Source organism: Mustela putorius, unplaced genomic scaffold (assembly GCF_011764305.1).
Source record: "Mustela putorius furo isolate JIRA1106 unplaced genomic scaffold, ASM1176430v1.1 tig00000585_pilon_pilon_pilon, whole genome shotgun sequence".
Classification (NCBI taxonomy): Eukaryota; Metazoa; Chordata; class Mammalia; order Carnivora; family Mustelidae; genus Mustela; species Mustela putorius.
In genome coordinates, this window is record NW_025421424.1 from 7784665 (window position 1) to 7812088 (window position 27424).

The 27424-nt window shown below is 37.6% G+C and overlaps 1 protein-coding gene across 13 annotated transcripts in view; it reads left to right on the top strand.

The window, feature by feature from the left end:
* Positions 1-27424, top strand: part of PHTF1 (putative homeodomain transcription factor 1) — a 66648-nt gene that overhangs the window by 10984 nt on the left and 28240 nt on the right. For 11 of the 13 annotated variants that reach the window (XR_006607278.1, XR_006607283.1, XR_006607285.1 and 8 more), the window contains exons 4-16: positions 5254-5323; positions 5964-6122; positions 11854-12010; positions 13882-14016; positions 15917-16076; positions 16962-17135; positions 17241-17330; positions 18276-18497; positions 21295-21423; positions 22026-22298; positions 23045-23176; positions 23679-23765; positions 26996-27151. Coding sequence is in view for 1 of the 13 variants with exons in the window: in XM_004769833.3 (XP_004769890.1) it covers positions 5254-5323; positions 5964-6122; positions 11854-12010; positions 13882-14016; positions 15917-16076; positions 16962-17135; positions 17241-17330; positions 18276-18497; positions 21295-21423; positions 22026-22298; positions 23045-23176; positions 23679-23765; positions 26996-27151 (1944 nt within the window). In the remaining 12 variants the exon portion in view is untranslated. The remainder of the gene's footprint in view (positions 1-5253; positions 5324-5963; positions 6123-11853; positions 12011-13881; positions 14017-15916; positions 16077-16961; positions 17136-17240; positions 17331-18275; positions 18498-21294; positions 21424-22025; positions 22299-23044; positions 23177-23678; positions 23766-26995; positions 27152-27424) is intronic. The other 2 variants (XR_006607287.1, XR_006607288.1) reach the window with 2 other exon arrangements.

The window sequence follows — 27424 nt, forward strand, 5'->3', positions numbered from 1 at the left end:
AGAAATCAGTAACAGGATGAAAATGGAAAAATTCACAAATATGTGGAAATTAAGCAACATACTCTTGAACAACTAATAGGTCAAAGAAGAAATAAAAAATATCATGAGACAAATGAAAATGAAAATTTTTATACATTAATAGCGAGCTATTAAAAAATGAAGAATATAATTCCATTTATAATAGCATCAAAAAGAATAAAATATTTAGGAATAAATTTAACCACAAAGGTGAAAGATCTGTACACTGGAAACTATGAAACATTGGTGAAGGAAATTGAAGAAGACATACATAAATGGAAAGATATCTTATGTTCATTGATTGGAAGAAGGAATATTGTTAAAATGTCCATACTACCCAAAGTGATCCACAGATTAAAAGCCGTTTATCGGGGCACCTGGGTGGCTCAGTGGGTTAAGCCTCTGCCTTCGGCTCAGGTCATGATCCCAGGGTCCTGGAATCGAGCCCCACATCGGGCTCTCTGCTCTGCAGGGAGCCTGCTTCCTCCTCTCTCTCTGCTTGCCTCTCTGCCTACTTGTGATCTCTGTCAGATAAATAAAAAAAAATCTTAAAAAAAAAAAAGCCGTTTATCGAAATTCCAATGGTATTTTTCACAGATGCAAAAACAAACAAACAAACAAAAAACAATCCTAAGATTCATGTGAAACTACAAGGAACTCCAAATAGCTAAAGCAGCCTTGAGCAAGAAGAGCAAAGTCGGAGGCATCACACTTTCTGATTTCATATTATATTACAAAGCTACAGTAATTAGAACAGCAAATATGGGCATAAAAGACACATAGATGAATGGGACAATATGGAGACCCCGAAATAAACCTATGCTGAAACAGTCAACTACTCTTTGGCAAAGGTGCCAAAAATACATGATGGGCAAAAGAATCTCTTCAATAAATGATTTTGGGAAAACTGGGTAGATATCCTCATGCAGAAGAATGATACTAGACCTTTATATTACACCGCACATAAAAATCAACTCAAGATGGATGAAAGACTTAAATGTAAGACCTGAAATTGTCCTAGAAGATACCAGGGGCTCCTTGGTCAAGAGTTTTTTGAATATGACAAAAAAGTACAGACAACAAAAGCAAAAATTATCAAGTGAGACCATATCAGACTAAAAAGTGTTTTGCATAGCCAAGGAAGCAATAATGACAAGGCAACCTATGGAATGGGAGAAAATGTTTGTAAACCATATATCTGATAAGGGGTTTACATTCAAAATCTATAAGGAACTCTTACAACTCAATAGCTAAGAACAAGTAATCCAATTAAACATGGACAAAGGACCTGAACAGACATTTTCCAAAAAAGATATACCAATGGGTATATTAAAAAAGCTCTTTAACATCACTAATAATCAGGGAAGTATAATTCAAAACCACAGTGAGATATCACCTCACACCTGCCATGATGACTCTTATCAGAAAGTCAAAGGATAATAAATGTTGGTGAGGATGTAGAGAAAAGAGAACTTTTATATACCGTTGGTGGGAATGTAAACTGGTATAAACATTATGGAAAACAGTATGGAGGCTTTTGCAAAAATTAAAAATAGAACTATGATTTGATCCATCTATCCCATTTCTGGGTGTTTGTCTGAAGGAAATAAAGGTCTACAAGGTCTTCATTTGTTAGAAAATAATACAGTGATATTTTTACTTTTAGAATTTTCATTTCTGATTGTGTATCTAGCCAAATTTTTATTCCCATGGATATTATGCACATTTCAAAAATTTAGTGTACATGTTTTTCAAAGGATAATTTTTTCTCTGAAATGTGTGACTTTCAAATTTTGATTCCTCCTTAGATTTAATTTTATTACATTTAGGGTTTTAAAACTTTCTTCTATAAAATCTATAATTTGTAGCTGAATTGGATAGAAACATAGGACCCACTTAAGAGAAATTGTTTGGTCAAAACTATTTAGTTAAACAACTAAAGATCAGTACTGGCTCAATGTCTAAAAGAGGGAAATAGCAAATGGCTATAACCTTTCATTTTTACTTTAATTTTAATGCTTAAATACCTAATTTCTAAAACTGGATTAGCATTTACACATGTTGAGTATAAAATTAAAATCCATTTTCTCAAAGTTTTATTTATTAATAGTAGTAAAACAAAACTGTAGTTTGAAACACAAAAGGTAATTCACAAACTTACTTTTAATTCGAGGTGGTAGAAGACAAAGTCCCCGAAAGGATTCTTTCTTCATGCCCAGAAAAAAAAATTCATCACTAGATTTTTGGTTAAACATGGTAGATTGGCCACACACATTTATAATCTCTCCTTTCTGAGTTACCACTAAATTACATGAAAGGAATCCATAAAGGGGTTGTATGAAATGAATACATCCACAAAGTCCAGGAAGAAGATTGAGGAGGAAGATCTCTGTAGATAGTAGATCAACATGTATTTGGAAGATGAAAAATGAATGCAAGAGAGTGCCAGGAGAGCAGGGGAAAATGCCAGTTGCACTGCAGAACTTCCCAGAAAGGCTTAGGACTTGAATGCATCAGGTTTCATGTGAGGCAGTTAAATGGGGTATTGAATGAACTTTGTATACAGAGAGATTAGACCTTTTGTCTCCTAGTCAATCCCTTAAAGACTGGCTAACAATGCCCTTACGAGGGAGACTGGTGATATTTCTTCTGAGAAAATTCATTGGAAGAGGGTCTGTGGACACTGAAGGGCAGGTGAGAATCATGGTACTAAAAGCAAAATTGTGAGCCCCTTGATTCAATCTTAAAACTTCCACCACAGGAATCTTTAGCCTTCCTAATCTTCAACCAAAGAGAATACTGGAAAGTTCTTCAAAGAGCCTTGAATGACCCCACAAAAAAAAGCCTCCAGATATTGACATTTGGTGATTCCCTCAAGCTGGTTGATTACCCTGCAGTGAAATCCCAAGTCTGTAAGCTATACTCATACACATAAAGCTTCCAGTAAGTTTTACAGGCTTTCTATTGAAATAAAACATGTTCAGTAAATATGGATATACTTACACACATGTATATATAACAAAATTTTAAGTGTAAAGGTTGAGGAATGTTCTTAAACTTAATGTAATCATGTAATCAGCATTAAGATCAAGAGATAGATAATTAACAGTACCATAGAAGCTTCCCTTCCATACTTTTCCAGTCACTGCTACCAACAGAGGTAGACCAGTATCCCAACTACTAGTGCTATAGATTAATTTTGCCTTTTTGAGCTTTATTTAGGAATATTATCAGGAATCAATCAGAAAGGCACTAGAGTTTGTAACAGCAACATTGGAAGCTAGAAAACAGTAGAACAGTGTCTTAATTCCTGAAGGAAAATTAACAACTTAGACTCTAGTGTAACCTTTTATTATGAAACATATATATATATATAAACATGTTTATATAAGTGAAATTATACAATACATAGACATTTGAATCTAAATTTTTTTGTTCAGTTTTATGTTTGTGAGACTCATTCATGTTGTGTAATTGTAGTTTATTTAGTACAACACCAAAATTATTTATGCATTCTCCTATTGATGGGCAATATCCCATTGTTGTCTCTGGGTAGTTTCCAATCTGGGGCTCTTAGAAATTATTCTTCTATGAACATTTTTACATATTACTTAGTGAAATACTCATTTGTCTTGGGTATATACCTTGAAGTAGAATATTGAGTCAATCACATTTCAGTGCTTCATTCTAATATATAAAGAAAGCCATTGATTACTAGGTATTTGAATAAATCCTCCAAAAGAAAAAGAGAACAGAAATGAACTCAGAGTCAAAATCAAAAATTCAATGGGAGAATTTGAGGAAATTTCCAGAAAGCAGAACAAAAAGACAAAAGAAGTAAAAAATAGGAAAGTTATGTCTGATAAGGGAACAAATATAAAAATAAATTATAAGAAAACTTCCCTAAAGCCACATAGAAAGAATTCTCAGCACAATAGATATAAAAGACTCATATCAAGGCATATCATTATGAAATTTATGAACACCAGGAATAAAGTGAAGATTCAGAGGGAAGAAACAATTCACACTCAAAGGGTCAGGAATCAGAAAGGCACTAGAATTTGCAACATCAACATTGGAAGCTAGAAAGAGTAGAACAGGGTCTTAATTCCTGAAGGAAAATTATTAATGACTTAGAATCCTACACTCTAGTGTAACTTTTTATTAGGCATAAGGGTAAAATGAATTCATTTTCAGACATGTGAGGCTTCAAAAAGTTACCTTCTGCACCGCTTTCTCAGGAAGCTTCTGAAGGATGCACTCCAGAAAGACATGAGATGTAAGAGCTAGAGATTCACCACAGAGATGAAGGGAGTTGTCAGGGTGATAGTGTGAAGTCCTGCATAGAGCTAGCTGTGCAGCAGGCCCCGAGAGCAACCAGCAGGATAGAAGTTTCTTGGGAAGGGCATTTCCAGGAATTTTTTTTTTTTTTTAAAGAAAAAAAGACTTGAGTAATTTTCTGGCATTTGAGTATTTGAAAAATGATAAATGTTTTAGCTGACTCCGTAAACTAGGAGATTATGAAGCATGGCTTCTAGGGAACAATATTTCATAGTGATCATATCGTAACTACTGATGACTGACTTATCATCATCAGTCATGTCAGGATATAGGTTTTTGGGGCGGATGTTAGGATGTGGAAATTAGTTGTGTAAGAGCTAAATTCTCACATGATGTATTAGAAGTCAGTGGATTATTTCTAAAATCAATAAATTGAAAAATGGCAGCATAAACATATTATTTGGAAGTATAGATGTAGGGGCACCTGGGTGGCTCAGTCAGTTAAGCACCTGACTCTTGATCTCAGCTCACGTCTTGGTGTCGGGGTTGTGAGTTTAAGCCCTATGTTGTGCTCTGCACTACATGTGGAGCCTACTTAAAAAAGAATAGTATGGAAGTAAATACCAAGAGAAACAGTTTAAAAAAAAAAAAGAAAGTTATTTGTTTTTAATGTCTGAAACCGGGAGGAGAAGGAGAGGGGCTGAGGGACTATTATTTTGTACTTCCTTGTCCTTTGACTTGTTGGATCATTTTAAAAAGTGATAAAATATATTCTTGCATTACTTGGTAAACTACATACTAAAACATTAATGATAAGTTATTTCAAGGAACAATAGGGTTAAAGTGTCTCCAGTAAAAGGGAGTCAGATATAGAAAGAAAGAAATAGAAGTTTACCTTTTGTACTTAAAAGGGTTTTTTACCCTTATTTCTGGTTTTGTTTTGTTTTATCCTAGGGCTTCAAAAACAAACCAAAAAAGATGGGCCACATAAAACCAGACTTGATTGACGTTGACTTAATCAGAGGTGAGTTCTAAAGTTGGTTTATGTATTATATTATTTCGTCATAGTGCTAGAGATTCTTTTTTAGATACCTTCCCTCTATGATGGCCTATTTTAATTTCCAAAGGGAATATTCTTCCCTCATCATTCAGGCCTTGAGATTTTTTTTTCCTTTGCTTTGGTTCTTTGTGGCTATGTAATCACATTAGGTGAAAGATGGATGAACTTGGAAGCTGCTGTTGTGTAAAAAATACATTGCATAACATTCAAGTCAGCCTGATTTATTTTGAGCTCCTGTCCTAGTGATTGAGGCAAGAAGTTATTATATTTAATGAACATCTAAGAGGATGCTTTTTTTTTTAAAGGATTTTATTTATTTGACACAGAGAGAGAGATCACAATTAGGTAGAGAGAGGGGAAGCAGGCTCTCTGTTGAGCTGAAAGCCCAATGCAGGACTTGATCCCAGGACTCTGGGATCAGGACCTGAGTGGAAGGCAGAGGCTTAACCCATTGAGCCACCCAGGCGCCCTAAGAGGATTCTTTTTAACCAGACAGGTTATGTGGTGATTTTTGCTCTCAGCTGTTTTTAATACAGTGTTAACAAGTAGGCATTAGTATAGTGTATGTAAATATTTGATGTTTTGTTTTATTGTATATTTAAAGGCTCAACATTTGCCAAAGCCAAACCTGAAATTCCATGGACATCTCTGACTCGGAAGGGGCTTGTAAGAGTTGTGTTTTTCCCCTTGTTCAGCAACTGGTGGATTCAGGTGACCTCTTTAAGAATCTTTGTTTGGCTGCTACTGCTTTACCTCATGCAAGGTAATTAGAGGGCTGGAATAAATTATGACAATTTCTTTTTGCTGCTTTTGCTGTTAGATAATGCAGACTTTACTGTTCTTACATTTACCCTGAATGAAGGGATATACACCATATGGAGAGCTTAGATTTATTTGCCCATAGAAGGCAAACCAATTGTCCAACTCATCTTTCTTGAATTTCTTTCCACCTGTCTTACTGGCCAGGCCTTTTCAATCTTTGTTCTGTGTGACCTCTGAATATTGGATTACCTCAAGGTTGGATCCTGGATTCTCTTCTCTCGGTACTCCCATCAAACCCCTTTGTTTAAACATAGCTGATAAACTGGTGATTCTCAAATTTATATCTTCAGGCCAGATCGCTGCTGAACTTCAAACTTGTAAATCTAACTGCCTGCTTTTAGGCATTTATGTAGAGAGATTTAATAGGTATCTTGAACCTATCATGTCCAACATGGAACTCTGGGATTTTTTTTTTCCCTGTCATAGTCCATCACACCAGCATCGCCTTTCCTAGAGCACTAGAATAACGTCTACTCTGAGCCTGCTTTCTACCAACCATTCTTTTCACAGCAATTAGATAAATCGTTTATAGTAGAATCCGTATCATGTCATTTTCCTGCTTAAAACCCTGAGAGACTTCTCACTGGTGTTGGAGTGAAATCAGTCCTCACGACACCCTGCAGGGCCCTCCATGATCTGTTCCCTGTTGGCCTCTCAGAGGTCATGTCCTACCATGCTCCTCCTTGCCCGCTGGAGGCATCATGGCCCTTTTTCCGCGCTGCACACAGAGCTCTTCCTTCTGTTTGAAACAATCTTACGGATTTTCACATGGCTATCTTTTTTCTCATCTTTAAGATCTAAACTCAGATGGAACTTTCACTGGGCAGCCATCCCGATCTATACTTTTTTTTTTTCTTTTCAGTGTTCCAGAATTCATTGTGTATGCTTTCTAAATAGTCCTACCATTCCCTGGGAGTCTATTTTAATTTCTGTATTACACAACTACCTGATGTTGGCTTTTCTCTTCTCACTACGTGCAGGAGCCCAGCACCTTCTCTTTCCCACTGTATGGCGACTGCCTACTGGGAGTACTTTGTGAAATGGGACCATGTGCACACTCTGGTTATACCCGAACAACAAGACATAAATTAGAACAGAGTAGGAGCAGGTTGAGTTAGGGTGGAAGGATTTGGGGTGATTTTTGTTTTCTTTTATCTCTGTAGGTTTTTTTGAGTTAAGTTATAGAGGGAAAGATAAGTGTCTGAATTTACAAATCTGTAAGTTTAATTTTCTAAAGTCGTGTACAGTGCTGTCCAATACAGTTTCTGTGGTGATAGAAATATTCTGTGTCTGCCTTATCCAGTCCTATGTGGCTATTGAGGGCATGGGAATAGTGTGAATAAGGAACCATATTTTTTAGTTTTATTTCGTTGTAATGAAATGGCTGTAATTTTAATGACTGGACAATATTCCGTCATATGGATACACCATCATGGATACACACCATCATTTAAAATGATCATTTTCATGTCTGTGAGTCTCTCATATGGATTTGCCATAAATACTTTTTATAGCTACTTAATATTCCATTATATAAAAGTACCACAACTTATATAACTGTTCCCATATTGTAAGCATTTAGATTGTTCCTGGGTTTTTTTTTTCCTATTAATTATGCCATTGTGAACAAAATTTTCCATATTTTATATTTCCTTAGAATTTCTTCTCTGAAATAGAATTAAGAGATCAAAGAATATAAACATCTTAAGACTTTTAGTACATAAAATCAAATTGCTAGTGGTACACTTCTTTTGGAAAGTAGTGGATGAGAGTGCCTGTTTTACTAGAGTCTACCAGCATTATTATAATTTTAAAGATTGTTACCTAATTGGATATACAAAAGAATTGTGTTTTGCTCATTTGGTCTGCATTTTTTGGGTAGCTTGTAAAGGTGAGGTTAAATATCTTTTCACATGTTCATTATTGAAGAATTTCTTTCTTACTGAGATACATTAAATTATATATGTTAAATTTTCTTTTTTTGTTTTAGGATTTTATTTTTTTGTCAGAGAGTGTGAGAGAGAGCATAAGCAGGGGGAGTGGCAGACAGAAGGAGAAACAGGCTCCCTACTGAGCAAGGAGCACAATGCAGCACTTGATCCCAGGATCATGACCTGAGCTGAAAGCAGATACTTAACCTACCAACCCACCCAGGAGCCCATATACATTAAATTTTCATATACACCATGGTCTCTTTCTAAACACATATTCTGCACAATTCATTTGTCTTGTTCTCATATCTGCACCACATTTTTAAATTAGTATAGTTGTTTAATATGTATTAGCATTGAGCAGAAATATTCCTCTAGTATTCTTTTCCAGTATTTTCTGAGGTGTTTTTACCTATTTATTTTTTTTTTCAAAATAATTTAGAATTATTTTATCCTAATCAACAAACAAATAATTTGGAATTAAACTGTAATCTCCCACTTCCCATGAAGATATAGATATATTTGGGGGGAATGGGAAGAAAATAGATCTACCTCACCTTTTAATCAAGTCTTCTGTTCTATTTCCCAGTAAAGCTTTGTGGGATTTTTATTTCTTGTGAGGCCTGCTTAGATCTTCTCAAAGTTAAACTCAAATTTTTTTTTTTTAAAGATTTTATTTATTTATTTGACAGACAGAGATCACAAGTAGACAGAGAGGCAGGCAGAGAGAGAGAGAAAGGGGGAAGCAGGCTCCCCGCTGAGCAGAGAGCCCAATTCGGGGCTTGATCCCGGGACCCTGGGATCATGACCTGAGCCAAAGGCAGAGACTTAACCCACTGAGCTACCCAGGCACCCCTCAAATTTTTTTTATTGTGGTAAGATATACACAATATATAATTTACCTTCTTCACCATTTTTAAGTTTACAGTTGGTGGCATCAAGGCCACTTACGTTGCTGTGCAACCATCACTACCATCCATCTCCGAACTTCATCTTTCCAAACTGAAACTCTACCTTTAAAACAGTAATTGCCTGGGGCGCCTGGGTGGCTCAGTGGGTTAAGCCTCTGCCTTCAGCTCAGGTCATGATCCCAGGGTCCTGGGATCGAGCCCCGCATCAGGCTCTCTGCTCAGCAGGAAGCCTGCTTCCCCTACCCCTCTCTCTCTGCCTGCCTCTCTGCCTACTTGTCATCTCTCTCTCTCAAATAAATAAATAAAATCTTTAAAAAAAAAAAACCAGTAATTGCCTGATTCTCCAGTTCCTCCTGAAGCTCAGGCCCCTGGCAACCATTCTATTTTCTTTTTCTGTGAATTGACTACTTAGATACCTCATGCAAGTGGAGGCAGGGGTATTTGTCCTTTTGAGCTTGGTCTGTGGCACTTAGCCTGTTTTTAAGGCTCAGCCATACACAGCATGTACGCTTCCTTCTTTTTAAATGATGAATAAGAATCCATTATACGTATGTCCCATATTTTGTTCATATACTCATCCATCAGTGGACGCTTCAGTGCTTCCCCATAAAAGTGGAATATTTGTTTTTATTTTTGTTGTTGCTCCCGCAGATACGACACGTTTTTTGTTTTGTAAATTTCAACTGGTTAGTGCTATTACATTTGAAAGCTGTTAGTTTATGTTTATTAAGAATACTTCTGCTTAAGGCATTCTATTAAAACCTCATTAATTTTAATAGTTTTTCAGTGCTTTTTTCACATTTTCTAACCATACAGCCATGTTCTGATAAATAATGAAAATCTGGTCTCCTCCTTTTTCATACATTTCATTTGCTATGATTGAATTAGTCAGCATTTTCAGAAAAGCATTAAGTAGTAACAGTAAGAATGCTCATCCTTTTGTTCCTGGTTCTGAGTGTCTTTCTCAGTATGATGCGTGTTCATTTCCTCTTTGGTATATTAGGGACATTTTTATATTCCTAGTATTTTAGAAGAGATTGACATTTAAGATTAATTATAAATCAGGAACAAATGTTGATTTTTATTGAATGCTTTTTCACTATAGGAGTTGGCCAAACTCATAGGTTAAAGGTATGGTCCTTCGTAAGATTCCCCCCACTTCAGACACCAGCCTCACTTTGGGAGTCCCCAGTGCTACCCTTACTTCTGACCCATGGCTACAGTTTTGAAGGTCCCCTACTGATTCCTTTGATAATTCACTAGAATGACTCCCAGAATTCGGGAAAGTGTTATACTTATAATTACAGTTCTATTAGTTTTATTATTCTAAAAGTTATATTGGATGAATTAGAAGAGATGCATAGTTTGGGAGGATTCCAAACAGGAAGTGTTCATCATTCTCAGGGATTTGGTACACTTTTTGCCATGATGGGTAGCAATACTAATAGACAATTGCCCATTGGGGATGCTCACTCAAGCTTTGGTATCCAGAATTTTTACTGAGGATTTATTATATAGACATAACCAGTTGAGTCATTGGCCAAGTAGGCAACTCAGTCTTCAACCCTCCATCCTACTTCTCCCCCAGGGGTCAGGCTGATACACTGTGGCTCAAAGCCTCAACCCTCTAATCACATGGTTGGTTTCTCTGCTATGGTTAACCCCATCTGAAGTCACCTCGTTGGCATGAACTATCAGGTTTGGTCCAAGAGGCCCTCTGTGAATAACTTCCATCACTTGAGAAATTCCAAGGATTTAGAGGTTACCTCCCAGGAATCAGGGACAAGGCCTTTTACCCAATTGTCAATTGAGATAATTTGTATATATGTGACCCAAATTACATGTTATTAAATTATCAGATTAAATCATTTCAGTCTACAAATATGTAAATGCCTACCATGTCTATACATGTATTGTTCTACCAAGGCTCTGAGATATTTTTCCTTCCAGCATAAACCCTGCATGGTTTTGGTGAATTATTCAGATTTATGGTATTTTAATTACTCATTCAACAAATATTTAGTATCCATTATGTGCTACTTACTGATCTAGCTATAGCAGCAAGCCAAATAGATGAAAATCCCTTCATTCACAGTGCCTGCCTTTTAGTAGTGAATTTCTGTCCACATTCACAAGCCAGCAAGGTTTGTAGTTTATTGTTTTGGTGCTATCATTGTTATATTTGGGTGATAGGGTGTTAGGGTATGAAACAAATTTGCTAGCTTTTTCTCCACATAGGAATAGTTGATATATCACAAGAATTATCCTTATGTTAAAGTCTCAAAGAACTAATTTGTGAAATTATATCTGGATTTTTTGGGATGTAATTTTTGATGTTTTCTGTTCCTTTCACCACTGATTCTTTGGGCAGTTCATATGCATGTACGAAGAGGCAGTATATAGCATAGTCATTTAGAGTAAGGACACTAGAGCCCAGTTGCCTTGGTTCAAATCCCAGCTTTGCTAACTGCTGCTGGTACAGGTGTGGGCCTTGGAAAAATACTGTGCCTCTGAGCAGAACAACACTTCGTAGTATGTATCATCCAGCATTTAGCTGTTTGGTGGTGGAGAGCCTTTTGAAGTATCTAGATTCTTATACTGACAGGAAGGCAGATCCTTCAAACCCATTATTCTTCTCTTGCTCTGACCTAAGGCCTCAAGTTTTCATTCAACTGATGTGCAGGTGGATTGCACTGTCGAATATTATGTGCTTTTTCCTTGTACTTTTCAGATTGATAGGGTTTTGTAACAAAGTTTATGCAATTGCTAAGATTAGATATAAAAATGAGCCTTTCTTTATATTTTACATTTTGAAACCTCTTCTTTTCAGTTCTAGCACTCGTGTTGTATTTTATGATGCCTATTGTGAATGTAAGTGAAGTGCTTGGACCCTTGTGCCTTATGTTACTCATGGGAACTGTCCACTGTCAGATCGTGTCTACTCAGATAACAAGGCCATCGGGAAACAATGGAAATCGGAGAAGAAGGTAAGATGAGAAATTACACTTGGTAGTTGTGTATTTTCTAGGAGAGGCATTGTACATGCTTACAAAATTCTCAAAGAAATTAATTACAAATCTTCTGTTTTGCATGCCTTTTGAAATTATTCTTTTGGCTTTCACTTTTCTTCCTGATGATAGGAAACGTTGTCATGACCTTGTAATTCCAGGTGAGATTTCGTTATTCAAGGAAAAATCTGATACTATATTGTACTTTATTAAAATTTACCTTAAATAGTGATGTTGAAAACACATTCATCAAAATATAGTCTTAATCAAAATTTGGTGAAAATTCACTGTATAAATATGGGTGTTAGTATATTAGGTTAGTGCTACTAAAATTTTTACCTTTTTTTCAATGGTATATAATAAAAATGGATTTCTAAGTGTTCTGAGATTTTTTTTTTTTAAAGATTTTATTTATTTATCAGAGAGAGAGAGAGAGGGAGAGCAAGCACAGGCAGACAGAATGGCAGGCAGAGGCAGACAGAATGGCAGGCAGAGTCCCCGATGTGGGACTCGATCCCAGGATGCCGGGATCATGACCTGAGCCGAAGGCAGCTGCTTAACCAACTGAGCCACCCAGGCGTCCCGTGTTCTGAGCTTTTAATAGGAATTTGACATTTCTACACATTGAGGTCATGGCATGTTTTTATTGATTATGTGCTATGTTTTGGAACTGTTAAAGTTTTTTGTTTTTTGTCTTTTTTTATATTATCATTCCTCAGAATATCTGTAGATTTTGTTTCCCTAAACAGTTACTAAAGATTATTTTAATTTGGTGTGATGAATTTCAGCATATTTATTCTTATTTTTGAATGTTATTTTCAAAACTTTTTTTCAAAAAAATGATTCCTTGATAATTCTGTTCAATTAATTGAATTGAAAAATTGAATTGAATTGAAAAAACCAATTGAATGATTTCTAAGGAAATCACATGCTATATATCCCATTGGTGATTTATAGGATATATCTTTTAACTGCTTCAGGTAGCCATACAAAGTGATCAGTTGCTATTATTTTGTGTTCTCTGATGAAGTGTGTCCAATGCATTGATTTTTAACATCCATATTTAAAGGAATTGTTCCTTCTACTAGTAGTGTTGAGTGTTCCTGAAAAGACTGTTGGTCATAGGTGCGAAAATTTTCTTTTAATAGTATTTTGAAATATCAGTTCCATTTCCTTAAATATTGAACAAAATGAGGGACACCTGGGTGGCTCAGTGGGTTAAGCCTCTGCCTTCAGCTCAGGTAATGGTCTCAGGGTCTTGGGATTGGGTATCACATCACGCTCTGCTCAGCAGGGAGCCTGCTTCCCCTTCTTTCTCTGCCTGCCTCTCTACCTACTTATGATCTTTCTCTCTCTCTCTCTGTCAAATAAATAAATAAAATCCTTGGGCGCCTGGGTGGCTCAGTGGGTTGGGCCGCTGCCTTCGGCTCAGGTCATGATCTCGGGGTCCTGGGATCGAGTCCCGCATCGGGCTCTCTGCTCAGCAGGGAGCCTGCTTCCCTCTCTCTCTCTCTGCCTGCCTCTCTGTCTACTGTGATCTCTCTCTATCAAATAAATAAATAAAATCTTAAAAATATATAAATAAATAAATAAATAAATAAATAAAATCCTTAAAAAAATAAATAAATATTGAACAGAATGATAGCCTAAGACTTTGGTTTGAAATCCAGTTTTGCTCCTCAGTCAGAAACATTCTTGCATGATTTATCCTCATTATATGAAATTCACTGTAATTCATTTCACATTGTAACCCATTGGTATCAATTTCTGTAGGGATATTTAGGGCAGAAATATAAAAGTTCTTGAATAATCTGAAGTTGTTGAATTTGTGTGTGTGTGTTTGTTTGTAGAAAATTACGGAAAACTGTCAACAGTGATGGGAGCCGAGAAAATGGAAATAACTCCTCTGATAAAGTCAGAGGAGTAGAAACTTTGGAGTCTATTCCCTTTATTGGCGGTTTTTGGGAGACTCTCTTTGGGAACAGGTGAGAAAGTATCACACTGGAATGTTTATTTGATTTTATGTTCACATCAGTGTTAACCTAGTATGTAATCTAAGTAGGAGAACACAGTGTAAGCATATTATAATTGTGCTGTGAGCATTAACGGTTCTAGAAGGATTTGCTTCCTCCATATATCTCCACTGTCTGTCAGGTTCCCCATAAGTCCAGGATTCTACCATAAAAATTTCATTCTATTTAAGCTTTAATGACATTTTAGATCACAAGTTGACAGAAATATGAATACTTAGAAGGGGTAAATATTTTAAACCATATTGGCTGACATCTTGAGGGAGAAAAGAATTTTAAAAGGATCAGGTATTTTTCAGTGTGAAAGTTGATACCTCTTTGAAATGGCATGCAGGAAGCTGGTGTTGATGGGCTGTAGGTCAGAAAGGGAAATGGATCCAAGACAAATTCTATCTCCTTCACAATTTTACAGTGTCATGACAACACTAGTATGACTTGAAGAAATACTTATTTTGTCATCTGTTAATGACTATGATTCAAAAATAAAGTGCTCTTCCTGCTCCTTTTTCGAAGATGAGGTACACGTTTCCCCCTCCTTCCCAAAAGTAGAGAGTTCCTGTGAAGCCTTTCACAGGCCGAAATGGAATAAAGCAATGAAGCAATTACCGTGAATTTATACGGAAGACGTTTTTGAGCCTTCTCAGACCCAAACAATAGCCCCTCTTAGGCTTTTCTGATACCTTAGGTTGCATCTTGCTAAGGGATGCATGAAAGAAGTGGAGACAAAGCACAGATGCTCCCAGATGTAGTTCAAAGCCATGTTGGCTGGATGCTGAGAGGCTGAGTGTAGCTCCCGGGGCAGGAGCTCCAAGGGGCCTCCCTCGCTGCTGCCGGGCATGCGGCTTCTGTCACGACTTGCTGTAAAACAAGTGCTGATTGCTAGTTGCACTTTACACCTTCTCTTGTGAAAGCGAAAATCCTCTTCAGAGTTCTTCTGGTTAGCCAACACTGGTCCTAATGTGGGTCTCTCAGAAAAGCAAATTTTTGATTTACTTTTGTGAACTTTAGAAAGGTGGGGGATGCCTGTATATATTCACATACTTTTCTTAAGATAGGTTATACTCTTTAGTTGGGGTTCTTTGTGCTGAACGTTGTGTGCCCTACTGGGCATCCCTGTTTTTTGGTGATTTTACTCTCTAATCAGGAAGATAAGAGGATGATGCAATCATAGCAATGTAAAAATATCTGAATATTACCTGCTGACTAAAGGCCATGCTGTTCAGCAGACGGAATGATTTTTCAGAGGGGAAGTAGTCAGCAGGAGTCTTGAAGTCAAGAATTGCTGGTCTTTGAGAGACAGGACAGGGAAGACATTTCTTCGAGTGACATAAACAGGTGATGTGAGGGTGAAGGGAAGACTGAACCCACTTCCTTGCAAAACAGAAAAGAAGAGGCTTACTCTCGAAATTAACTATGGTGCCTCTTTGGAGACTAGAGATACCTAGGCAAGCCAGAAGCCTGAAAAATGGGGTTTCTGAATTTTCTTGATTTCCAGAATAATACACAGTTGACCCTTGAGTGCAGGGGCTAGAGGTGCCTGTTGACTGGAAGCCTTAGTAATAGTATGTGAATAGTTGATAAACACACATTTTGTGTGTTATGTGTATGATATACTGTATTCTTACAATAAAGTGAGCTAGAGGGAAAGGAATGTGATTGAGAACATCATCAGGAAGAGGAAATACATCTGTAACGCTCTATGGTATTTTTTTAAAAGATCCACGAATAAGGAACCTGCAGTTCAAAGCCATGTTGTTCAAGGATCAACTTGAATTCTTCAAATGCAAATGATTTCGTGAAAGATACTACTTTTAGAAAACAAGCTAGTAATCTGTTTTTTCTTTTTTAAAATTAGGAGTAAAAGAGTAAAACTAATCAGTAACAAAGGGACTGAAACGGACAATGACTCAAGTTGTCTGCATCCTATCATTAAGAAGAGACAGTGTCGACCAGAGATTAAAATGTGGCAAACAAGGGAGAAAGCAAAATTTTCAGATGGAGAAAAGTGCCACAGGGTAAGAGTTAGATGATTATATATAAATATATATTTATATATAACAAAATCTTTCCTTTCCTGTGTAATATTTGGCCATTCTTAGATTCTGCTAGAGATGTCAAGTAGATTCTAATAGGGTTGTGTAATTTGTCTTAACAAATAAGTGAAATGTGAAACCACAGAACACAAAAAGGAGAATAACACACGAGGACTGTAGTTTATTCTTTTAATTTCTGGAACGAGAGCATGTTATTTCTTTGGCTGCTGACCCAGCCTCAGCAGTGGGCCGGGAGGTATCATCAACAGATCCATGGAGAGACCGCTGGCTGTATTGCAGAGATGTAGTGATGATATGAGAGGGGTTTGGGAGACTATCTTCTAGGTGTAGCCGAGATGGTCTAGCTCTGGAACTACCCTTCAATTGCGTCATCTTAAATATGTTCTCGTTTGTTAGATGGTGGCATGTAGTAATTACAAAAATAGCTAATATTCTTGAGCCATTACTGCAACTAGGCACTATCCTGAGTGCTTTATACATAGTAAGTCAGCTCATTGTTCTCATAGCTCTGTGAGATAGGGCTTTTATTACCGTCACTGTTCAGACGAGGAAATGGAGCCTCAGGTTAGTGACTTGCCTCCAGTTACACGTTAGTGAGGAGAAGGGCTGTGCCCCAGACACAAGCCTGTGCTTCTATCCTCTATGTAGTATGTCCATGAGCCCGTTTAGTTCCAAGAGAGTTCACTGTTTTTCTTTACTGAGACCGGAGTAATATATAGGCTTGTTCACTTTTGGCTTACTTGCATCATTTCTTAGTTTTTACGTGCTTTTTTTGTTTTTTGCATGTGCAGTTTACTGGAGTATTTTGGGCTGTGCCCTGGGAAGAAATTGCTGTTCTCTTTGTAGGAGGCTTTCAGGCGACTGGGGAATGGGATTTCAGATGATCTGTCCAGTGAGGAGGACGGTGAAGCCCGGACACAGATGATGATGCTACGTAGGAGTGTGGAAGGGGCCTCAAGTGACAACGGTTGTGAAGTGAAGAATAGAAAATCCATACTTACCAGGCACCTCAGCACTCAGGTAATTTTGAGTTCGTAAAAGTATCGGCATCGATCCCCAGATCACTGAATAGTCACAAGATGTTGGACATGTTTTCCTTTTGTTGGTTGGCTTCATTTTTGTCAGGTAAAGAAAAGCACTCCCAAGTGGTGTCACACGGCTCGGGATTCGGATAGTCTGGCAGAATCAGAATTTGAATCGGCAGCCTTCAGTCAGGTAAGGTAGCCTTCTGACAGGTGACTGTTCCAGGCCTGGTTCCCAGTGTCATATCTTTATCCATTGCTTTTTTTATTGGTTGTCCTAAGATAGTGCTTCTGTCAGCCTGGCCTCCCCCGCCACCGCCTGTCTGTCTACCTGTCTGGCAGCTTTCCTGTGGCCTTTCACCCCCAAAAAGCAAAGAGCTGTTTCACTTTGACTCTCATCTCAAAAGCATCCTAGATGAGATGAGGCTCAGTAAGGGCTTGCTAGTCCCCAGAGGACGAGAAGGCTCCCTTATATTGACTTGGAATGTGGGCCTTATTCTCAAGCCTCATTCCTGTCTTCCACCACTGAGAGGTGGGAGCAGCAAATCTCACTATTGTCCATTTGGAAGGTTACCATTCAGAGGTGAATGGGGTAGATGGTGGGAGTGTGAGTTTCGCATTGATTGACAAGGCTGTCCGGGATGTGGAAAAACTTGCATATTTATGTTTGTCCTGCAGGAGAGCCGCACTGTGCACCCTTTTTTCAGTCTGACTGTCCTTTCCATGTTTGGCCGGGTCCCCGGGATGTGACTAGATCTGCAGTCACACTCACATTATTTAGGGGACACTTGGGGTATGTCAGTAGGCTTGGCCACACCCATACCCAGGGTAGATCCTCGGGATATGCATGTAGAGGTCACTGTCATCCCAGGGAACGTGAGTGGAACCATCTCATGACTGGGCGAAAACTTCTCAGAGGGTGTCCTTTTAAACCCTGCTTGTTAGAGAGTCATTGGAGTTCGACGTTGACTTATTAAAATGTATTATTGTTATGTGAAGCCTTGTAGGGGTCAACTTAAGAAAGCTTGCCAGTCATCACCACAGATAACTTGTTTGACTTTTATTTCAGATAGATGGTTGCTTTTAAAAATGAATGAAAAAAATATATATAGTTTTGGTTTTCTGTTTTCCTTGAAAGGGCTCGAGGTCGGGCATGAGTGGTGGCTCCCGAAGCCTCCACATGTCGAGAAGAGACTCAGAGAGCACCCGCCATGACTCGGAGACTGAGGATATGCTATGGGATGACCTGCTGCATGGCCCAGAGTGTCGATCGTCTGTCACCAGTGATAGTGAGGGGGCCCATGTGAATACCCTTCACTCAGGGACCAAACGTGACCCCAAAGAAGATGTTTTTCAGCAGGTCTGTAAAGGTGATGGTAATAATAGCTAATACTCAACTGTATTTATAGGCCAGGTACCATATTAGCCCATCGACTTTACTATAGTCATATATGGTGGATACTATTATTATCTCTAATTTAGAGATGAGGAAATTGAGTATAGTCTGTAAGTGAAGATGTTGGTATTAGAACTTGGGGTGGGGGGAGTTCTCTGAAGTTGCCCTAACCTAAGTTTTTCTTCATAATACTTTTTCTCATTATTTTCCTTAGAATGATCCTTAATGTTCATTTTATGTGAGTGGGGTTGTTTGGTCCATCAACCTCATACTTTCGCAGACTCACAGTGTTATATATGAATTACTAAGAAATGGCATTGTTTGCTTTTCTAATAATGTATAAACCAAGTGATGCTTTTAATTTTAGGTTTTATATTAATATCACAAAATCAGATAGCCTGAAATTAGAGATTCCTTAGAAGGTATTTGAACCTTCCAATGAATGTAGGAATTCCTCAAGTGGTAATAATAGTTACCACTTCTTGGGACTATTGTGATAGATCTAACGAGGTAATAGGAAGGTGCTTAGCACAATGTCTGGCAAAGAGTGAGCACCTGAAAAAAGGTTAGCATTGTTATTAGTATCCCCATCAGATGATCAGTGGCCTCTGCTTAAATACTTCTAGAGCCGGAGTGATTGTTACTTCATGAGAGAGCTTTTTCCACTGTTAGATAGATTGAATGGTTAGAAGTGGGTCTCAAATCAGCATTCCAAATGTTTGGGGCAATGTCATCATTTCTTCTGCTTTGGTTGTTGTCATTTAGGCTATATATTTCCACAGTGATTTATAAATACTGGGTGGTGGATATTCATTTGTTGAATTAGTGAATTTTCTAGACTCTAGGTTACCATTGACTTAAGTTACACATTTTTATGAAAAAAATCTTGCTTCATTAGATGTATACAATTCTTAAAGACTAACCAGAATCCATGTACACTTTTTCATTAAAGCTTTAAGCCTTTTTTTCTTTCAATTTTGCCATCAAAGCTTGAATCTAAAGATTATTTACTTTTCGTCTGATGATTCATCTACATTATACTGGCCCTAGGAGTAACATAATTAGTAATATAGTAGTACAGTAACCATTGCATAGCATCCTGATGATCTTGACGTCCTTTGCACTTTTGGGATTTTCAGTATAATTTTAAGGCATATGTAAGGTAACATGAAACTCACCATATCAAAAGGAATTCATCATTCCCAATTCCCCTATCTACCCTGCTCTTTTATTCTCCATATTTTTGAATCTATTACTAACCACCAAAGGCAGAAACCTGGGAAACCCCTCCTTCTCCAGCATGTTTCTAATCGGTCCTCACATCGTCTTAACTCCACTGAATAATATCTCTCTGTCTACTTGTGTGTCCCCTGCTAGGGGCTATCTGGATCATTAACAGCTTCTGTGGGCTTGCTCCCTTCGTCTGCTCTTCCATACTGCAGCCGCGATCATGTCATTCCCCTTGAAATCCTTTAACTGCTCTTTCCCCCATTGGGGTTATTTGCTTCCATTTCTTTATTCACTCCAATACAGTCTCCTCTTTGATCGTTCCTCCCCCAGCTCTCACGTGCTCTACTTTACCACAGTTGAACTTCTTTCAGGGCCGCGCCATTCCCCATGTGCCTCTGGCTTATTTGCCTAGAACGCACTTTCTCTGATACTGTTCCTTCAGCTCACTCCTTTTTCTTTTTCAGGTCTTGGCTTAAATGATCCTTCCTTAGGAAGCCTTTCTCATTTGCTCCTGAAGCCCTCTTTCTTTCCCTTGTCATGCTGTGCAGTAACTTTATTTAATTATGTCTCCCATCAGTCTGTAATCTCCTTGGTGTCAAGGACAGTGTCTGTCTTGTTCTCCTTTGTATCTGGGGCGTGTGTTACGTAGTTGGCACTTCATACATTTTTTTTGGCATCACCAATGAATAAATCAGTAGATGCTCATCAGCATTGTACTGAGCATTGTAGCAAAAAGAGAAGAAATACACCATGTGATCTTTCTTTTTTTTTTTAGAAATTTATATTTTAGCTTGAGGACAAGATGATTATAGGGGAAATAAGTAGAGGACATTAGAAAAGTAGCATATAATTACATGCTAATTTGTCTGATATAGACTCTAAGGGTCTTTAATTTCAGGGAAGGGCAGAATAGTGAGACTTGTGCCAATGAGCTGACCATGGTGAAATGGGACTTGAGTTGGTACTTGAATAAGAACTTACATAGCAGAAGGAAATGGCTTTTTTTTTTTTTTTTTTTTTAAATCTTGAGCTTTCTCCTCTTGAGTTTTCTATGCTTTTCCATGTTCCTGATTAGGCCAGAGAAAGGCTTAACTCCTCAGTCATTCATGTAACATGTAAGACTTATTAGCAGCTCCCCTACCTAACTTCCTGCGGTAGTACAGTACAGTACAGTCACTCTGCTCTAGAAATACTTTTCTCCGTAGCATGCCATGAGTAAACCAAGCTTAGGCTCACTTCTAGACCTTTAGATGGGGAAGCCACCTTGACAGACCATGGAATTCTACTTCCCATCATCACAGAAGACATTTAGTCTCACTCCAGGTCAGATATTGGCTTATTGAAGAAAAAAGGGACCAGAGATGAGCATCACGGAGGCGGCTATGGGCATGATGAGCTCTCGGAAAGAGAGAATGGAATGATGAGGTCCAGCGCTGTGAATGTGGCCTGAGAACTGAACAGTGGGGAGAAAGATCCAACAGAGGAAAGAAAGAAGGGTGGATGGAAAGAGTTTTTTCTTTTTTTCTTTTAGAACCACTTATTCTGGCTTCAGAACTCAAGTCCTGCCTCTGATCGAGTTAGTGCAATAATCTGGGAAGGGAATGAGTGCAAAAAGATGGATATGTCTGTGTTGGAAATAAGTGGCATCATCATGAGCAGGGTAAGATTTCATGAGTTTTTCAAACCTTTCCAAAAACCTGTTTAATGATCAGCTATTTCATAGGCTCTATTCAGTGACCAAAGTACTGACTCTGCCTTTAAAGCACAAATATATATTTTTTTCATGTTGTAGTTAGAATCTTTACTTGAGTATATTTTTAGATCTGTTACAGTGTTCTCTGTGAACATAATCATTATTCAGGTATACTTCTGCAAATATTCTTTATCTCATTTAAGCCTGATTTTTAATGAAATCAAAGAGTGACAAATCATCTTTATTTATACTTCTTTTGGCTATAAAACAGGTATTTTTTTTTTAAGATTTTTTATTTATTTATTTGACAGACAGAGATCACAAGTAGGCAGAGAGGCAGGCAGAGAGGGAGGGGGAGGCAGGCTCCCTGCTGAGCAGAGAGCCTGATGCAGGGCTCGATCCCAGGACCCTGAGATCAGGACCTGAGCCAAAGGCAGAGGCTTAACCCACTGAGCCACCCAGGCGCCTCAACAGGTAGTTTTTAATAATCTAAGTAGTACTTGGTAAATACTTCTTGGTAACTCCATTTAACTGTGTAATAATGTTGGACATTTTTAATTAATTCCCAGGTGAATGCATATCAGCAAGGAGTAGGTTATCAGATGCTGGGAAATGTCGTCACCATTGGATTAGCATTTTTTCCTTTCTTACATCGACTTTTCCGTGACAAGAGCCTTGACCAGCTAAAATCCATTTCAGCTGAGGAGATCATGACTCTTTTTTGTGGGGCACCACCTGTTACGCCTATCATTATTTTGTCTATGATTAATTTTTTTGAAAGATTGTGTCTTACTTGGATTTTTTTTTTCATGATGTGTGTGGCAGAGAGAACGTATAAACAGGTCAGTAGAGAGTTAAGTAAAATTTCTTGCCTCTGCTTTTGCGTATAATATTTCATTGAGTTGATTTTCTTTTCTTGATTTGTTCTCTCTCTGAAAGTTAATGTGGGCAATGAAGGATTGATGAATGGGCTTTTGGTATTTGTGGGTTTAACAATCGTGGTATCGATTGTTATCGTGGTATCGGTTATTCACAATTGACATGTTATAATCTGGCATTTCGCTGAGCTCATGTGTAGGAGTAAATGCTTTAGGCAGGGACTCAGCCTGGCTGACCACATCGCACCTGTATCTCAGTGTGCCTCTGTGCCCGTTTACCCATGACATGTGTAGTTAGCCTCAAAGTCAAAATGTTTCTGTGAAAAATGATCAAGTGAGAAATAGATTTGTTGAATTCTTATAAGAATTTGGAATTGAGGACTTGATATATTGGTGTTATGTGCAAAAAAACAAATTTGGGACTAAACCAGAATCCTGTAAATGTTTGTGTTTGAGAAGCTGGGGATTCACAAAGGTCTGCCAAGAATATTCCTTGAAAATGTCAGGAGTGTACCATGTTATAGAGACACAGATTACAATGGAATGTGGTTTGGAAGCAACAGGGCCATGAGCTATTGATGACCTAAGTGATCAATTTCATCCTTTATTATTTTTTATATATGGGGAATATTGCTTGCAATTATATAAATATGTACACAGAGACACATTTGTACCTTTTACTTTATGATTTTTTTTTTAAACCCTTCTAGAGATTTTTATTTGCAAAACTCTTCAGCCATATTACCTCTGCCAGGAAAGCTAGGAAATACGAAATACCTCATTTCAGACTTAAAAAAGTGGAGAACATTAAGATATGGTTATCACTGCGTTCCTTTCTAAAGGTGAGTTTCACCTGACTAACATAGAAAAAACATGCAGGGAGCCCGCTCACTGAAATTGCTGGCAGCAGATCGTCAGTGGGTGGTGGAGTTAGTCGTGTGTACTGGGCGGATTGTATCAGTGGTTAACAGACATGCTGGACACCAAGCTGGAAGTGATCTGTCTGCTGTGCTGTTAGAAGTAACTAAATAAGAGCTTAGAAAGGGAAAAGGCAAAATAATTTCCTAGGGCAGAATCAAAAATTGAAAGTTGCATCTTTTTCTGACTTTTTGGAAAATATTCCAGCTGAAAATACATCAGTGAATCACTCATACTCTTAATTTGGAACAGCAATGAATTTCAGCGCTTCAAGTGAAACATGTCCAAAATGTATTAAAATCCTATGCCAGAAACTTCTTATAAACATTTATTCTCACATTCATGTAGTAAAATTCAGTATGTGAATGGCGCGAGAGCCATTGCTGTTTCTAACTGTAATCCTAACCTATGTGTCTTATTCCACAGAGACGGGGTCCGCAGCGTTCAGTTGATGTGGTTGTATCTTCAGTCTTCTTGCTGACTCTTTCAATTGCTTTCATTTGCTGTGCCCAGGTAAGAGTTTTATATTTGTTTTAATGAAGAACGGAAATTCTAATAAGATTCACTATCTATTCTAGACGTGTGTGTGTGTGTGTGTGTGTGTGTGTATGATGAAAATTTGTTTCTCAAGAGCAAGGCACCAGCATGGTTGTGTTGAAATATCTATTTTGTTTTTAATGTATCTAAATTTCTTTTGCTATTTTGAATACTTGTTAATTTTCCTTACTTTTTGAAATGAGAATAAAGTAATTCTGAGTGCTTTGAGACTCTAAGATCACTCTAATTTTAGTTGGCAATTTTTGATTGGTGATAAAACTGTTATGCCATGAGGGTAACAGAATAGTGATTTTTCTGACTCCATCTTTCCTTCCACACGTTTGTTAGTTGTCACCCTATGGTTGACCTTTCCTTTGTTTCTTCTTTGTTTCCTTCCTTCCTTCCATCATGGACTCATACATTCTGATTTTTATCGAATAGATTGTAATCTATTATGTATCTATTATTGCATTTTGATGGCTAAATTGTCCCAGATTTGGCCAGTGGGAGACCCTTGAAGCTCCCTCCTGTATCCTTTCAACAGGTCCCTGTATCTTTTTGGGGGGTGTGGGGGTGAACCTCTCTGCTTTCTTCATTACAAGAAGTTACAGGCTTAGCTTGTATTGTTCCGTTTATTGAGTTTTAACTTAATTCTACTGTGGTCAGAGAACATATTCTGAATGTTTTCACTCTGAAATTTGTAGAGGCTTGCTTTATTATCTGACATATGTTCAGTTTTATTAAATCCCCATCAGCACTTTGTAAGAACTTGTGTTCTGTTGTTTGGGTGAGCAGCATTCTCTCTATGTAAATTAGTCCACGTTTATTTGTTGTGTTACCTGCATCTCCAACATCCTTAATCATGTTTTTGGTCTTATTCTGTCAGCCATTGCCAGAGGTGTGTTCAAGTCTACTGTGATGGTGAATTTCTCTTTTATTCCTTTTATTTCTGTCAATTTTCACTTTGTATATTTTCAAGCTGGCTTTTATGACCTTCATAATTACTTTTTCTCAACCCAAGACCACATGGTGCATTTAGTTATCTTGTCTCTTTAGTCTCCTTTAACCTGGAAAAGTGTCAGGCTGTTCTTTATCTTTCATGATCTTACGTCTCTGAATCTAATGCTTCTTAACTTAAAGTCTACTCTGTTTGGTATTAATTCCACCAGCTGTCCTTTGGTTAGTTTTTGCATGTTGTCTTTGCCCACCCTTTCATTTATTTTGTCTTCATATTTGAGTCATGTTTCCTGTAATCAACATATCCTTTTTCCTTTTTTTTTGATTGCTTATGTCTTAATCCAGCTTCACAGACTTAGTGTTTTAGATTGTCTAGCTCATTATTTAATGTAATTACCATGTATAAAATACTGTTTAGTTCTTATTTAGTCTACTTATTAATTTTTCTTTTTCTTTCCTTTCTTGCCATCTTTTTATTAATCTAATATTTTATAGTCTTCCATTTAATCCTCTCGGTTAACTTGTTATATGTTCTTTTGCTACTACTGACCTCAGAGATTACAACGTACATCCTTAGTTTATTTAGCCTAATAAATTATTAATTTCTGCTCCCTTGATAATGCTAGGACCTTAGAACACTTTATCTTATTTACCCATTCACCCATTAGTAGTGTCCTTCATTTACATTTTACATATATTTTAAACCCACAAGATTATTATTTTTTGTAGTTTATTATTCATTTATATTTACCCTTTTCATTAGTTCTTGCATTTCTGTTTTTTTCTGGGATTATTTTCCTCCTGTTTGCATAATTGGCTTGATAATGAATTGTTTTTGTTTGTTTGAAAATGTTTTTTATCACTTTCATGTTTAAAGGATGTTTTTGCAGAGAATACATTTCTAGGTTGCCAGTTGCTTTCAGTACCTTTAAGATTCTCTTGTTTTCTGAGAAACATGTTTCCATGTTTTATCCTGAGAAGTTAGCTGTTAGTCTTATTGCTGCTCTTTTGAAAGTAATGTCCATTTTCTCTGGCTGTTTTTGTTTTTTTTTAAATTTTTTATTTTTCAAATTAACATATAATGTATTAGCCCCAGGGGTACAGGTCTGTGAATCGCCAAGTTTACATACTTCATAGCACATACCTTCCCCAAAGTCCATAACCCCACCGCCCTCTCCCTACCCTCCTCCCCCTGGCATCTCTGGCTGGTTTTAAGAGTTTTTCTTTGTTTGGTTTTATAGCCATTTGACTATGGTTTGTGTGTTATCTACTGCTATAAACCAACCACCCTGGTGAAGAGGTGGGTCTAGTTTGCTATAGTTGTTACTTTCATCCCCTGGTTACAGGCAGGGGTGAACACTTTACCCAGACTAAGCTAAATGTATCCCTCTTTTGAAAACTAGAATTGAAAAGCTGAGATATCAGTAGTGGACTTTGGAGAAGGAAGGTCTGTAGGGGGTCAGTGGGGCCAGTGGGGTGCTATGATAAGCCAAAACTGGAGCAAGTCAAAGTCAGGGGTGCAGTAAACGAGGTTCTTGCAAGGCAACAGAATTAGCTAAGAGGAGTGGTTGATGAGAGCCCAAAGGCCCTCCAGGAAGAGAGATGGAGAAGGGAGCTGCTCTGGGACCTCCTGGTTTTCCGAAGGCCAGCATTTGGTTTCAGTGAGGGTTCTCTGTATATTTTTCAATCAATCCCATTTTACCTTGGGCTGACTTGAGTAAATTTTGAAACAACCAAAGACTTTTACAGAAAACTTGACACGTAACAGGCATTTGCTAACTGGTAGCTTCTGCTGCTGCTCTTGTTATTCATGTCCTCGAATGGAGTAAAGAATTGATCCTCAGGATTTTCTAGTCATACTAATAGGATGGGCCACATGTTTTAGGAAGCCCTACTAGTCAGATAAATGCAAATTTAATACTTTGAAAAATGGTCACCAAATAATCATGAGTGGGCATACTACTAGTTAAAAGGCTGGAAATGTGTTTGTCTTACTTCACTTGTTGTATGTTTTCCTCCTTTGTTACTCCCAGACTTTTGCTGTCTTTCATGCAAAGGAAAAAATCAAGGAACTTAAAGAAATAGTGATTAGTTAAAAAGATAATGCTTTATATGAGTATTAAAACTCTTCTGCGTTGTGTATAAAATATTGGTGACTTCTAAATCTTTTTAAATTGCTAGAATAAAGGAGGGGAACCATAGATTTGGAGACAAATGAAAAACTTAACTTTTTTTGGTCTTTTGTATAGGTTCTCCAAGGGCATAAAACTTTCCTGAATGATGCTTATAATTGGGAATTTTTGATCTGGGAAACAGCTTTACTACTTTTCTTGCTGCGTCTTGCTTCACTGGGGTCTGAAACCAATAAGAAATACAGCAATGTTTCAATATTACTTACTGAGCAGGTATTGGTTGGTCCTTGTCAACTTGGTGCTATGGTTAGAGATGGCATAATAAAGTCTGTGTGGAAGATTGAGGGTTGAGTTTAGATTTAGCACTTTCTAGCTGTGTGAACTTACAAGTCACTCTGCTACTATATAAGTGTTTCCTCCTCGTGAAATGAGGGTAATAATCTTCTCCACCTGTTCCCAGAATTGTAAGAATTAAGATCTTATGGATTGGAAGTATTTTGTATATTATAAAGTTATCTTTATTGGTGGTAATGGAGCATGTTTTTA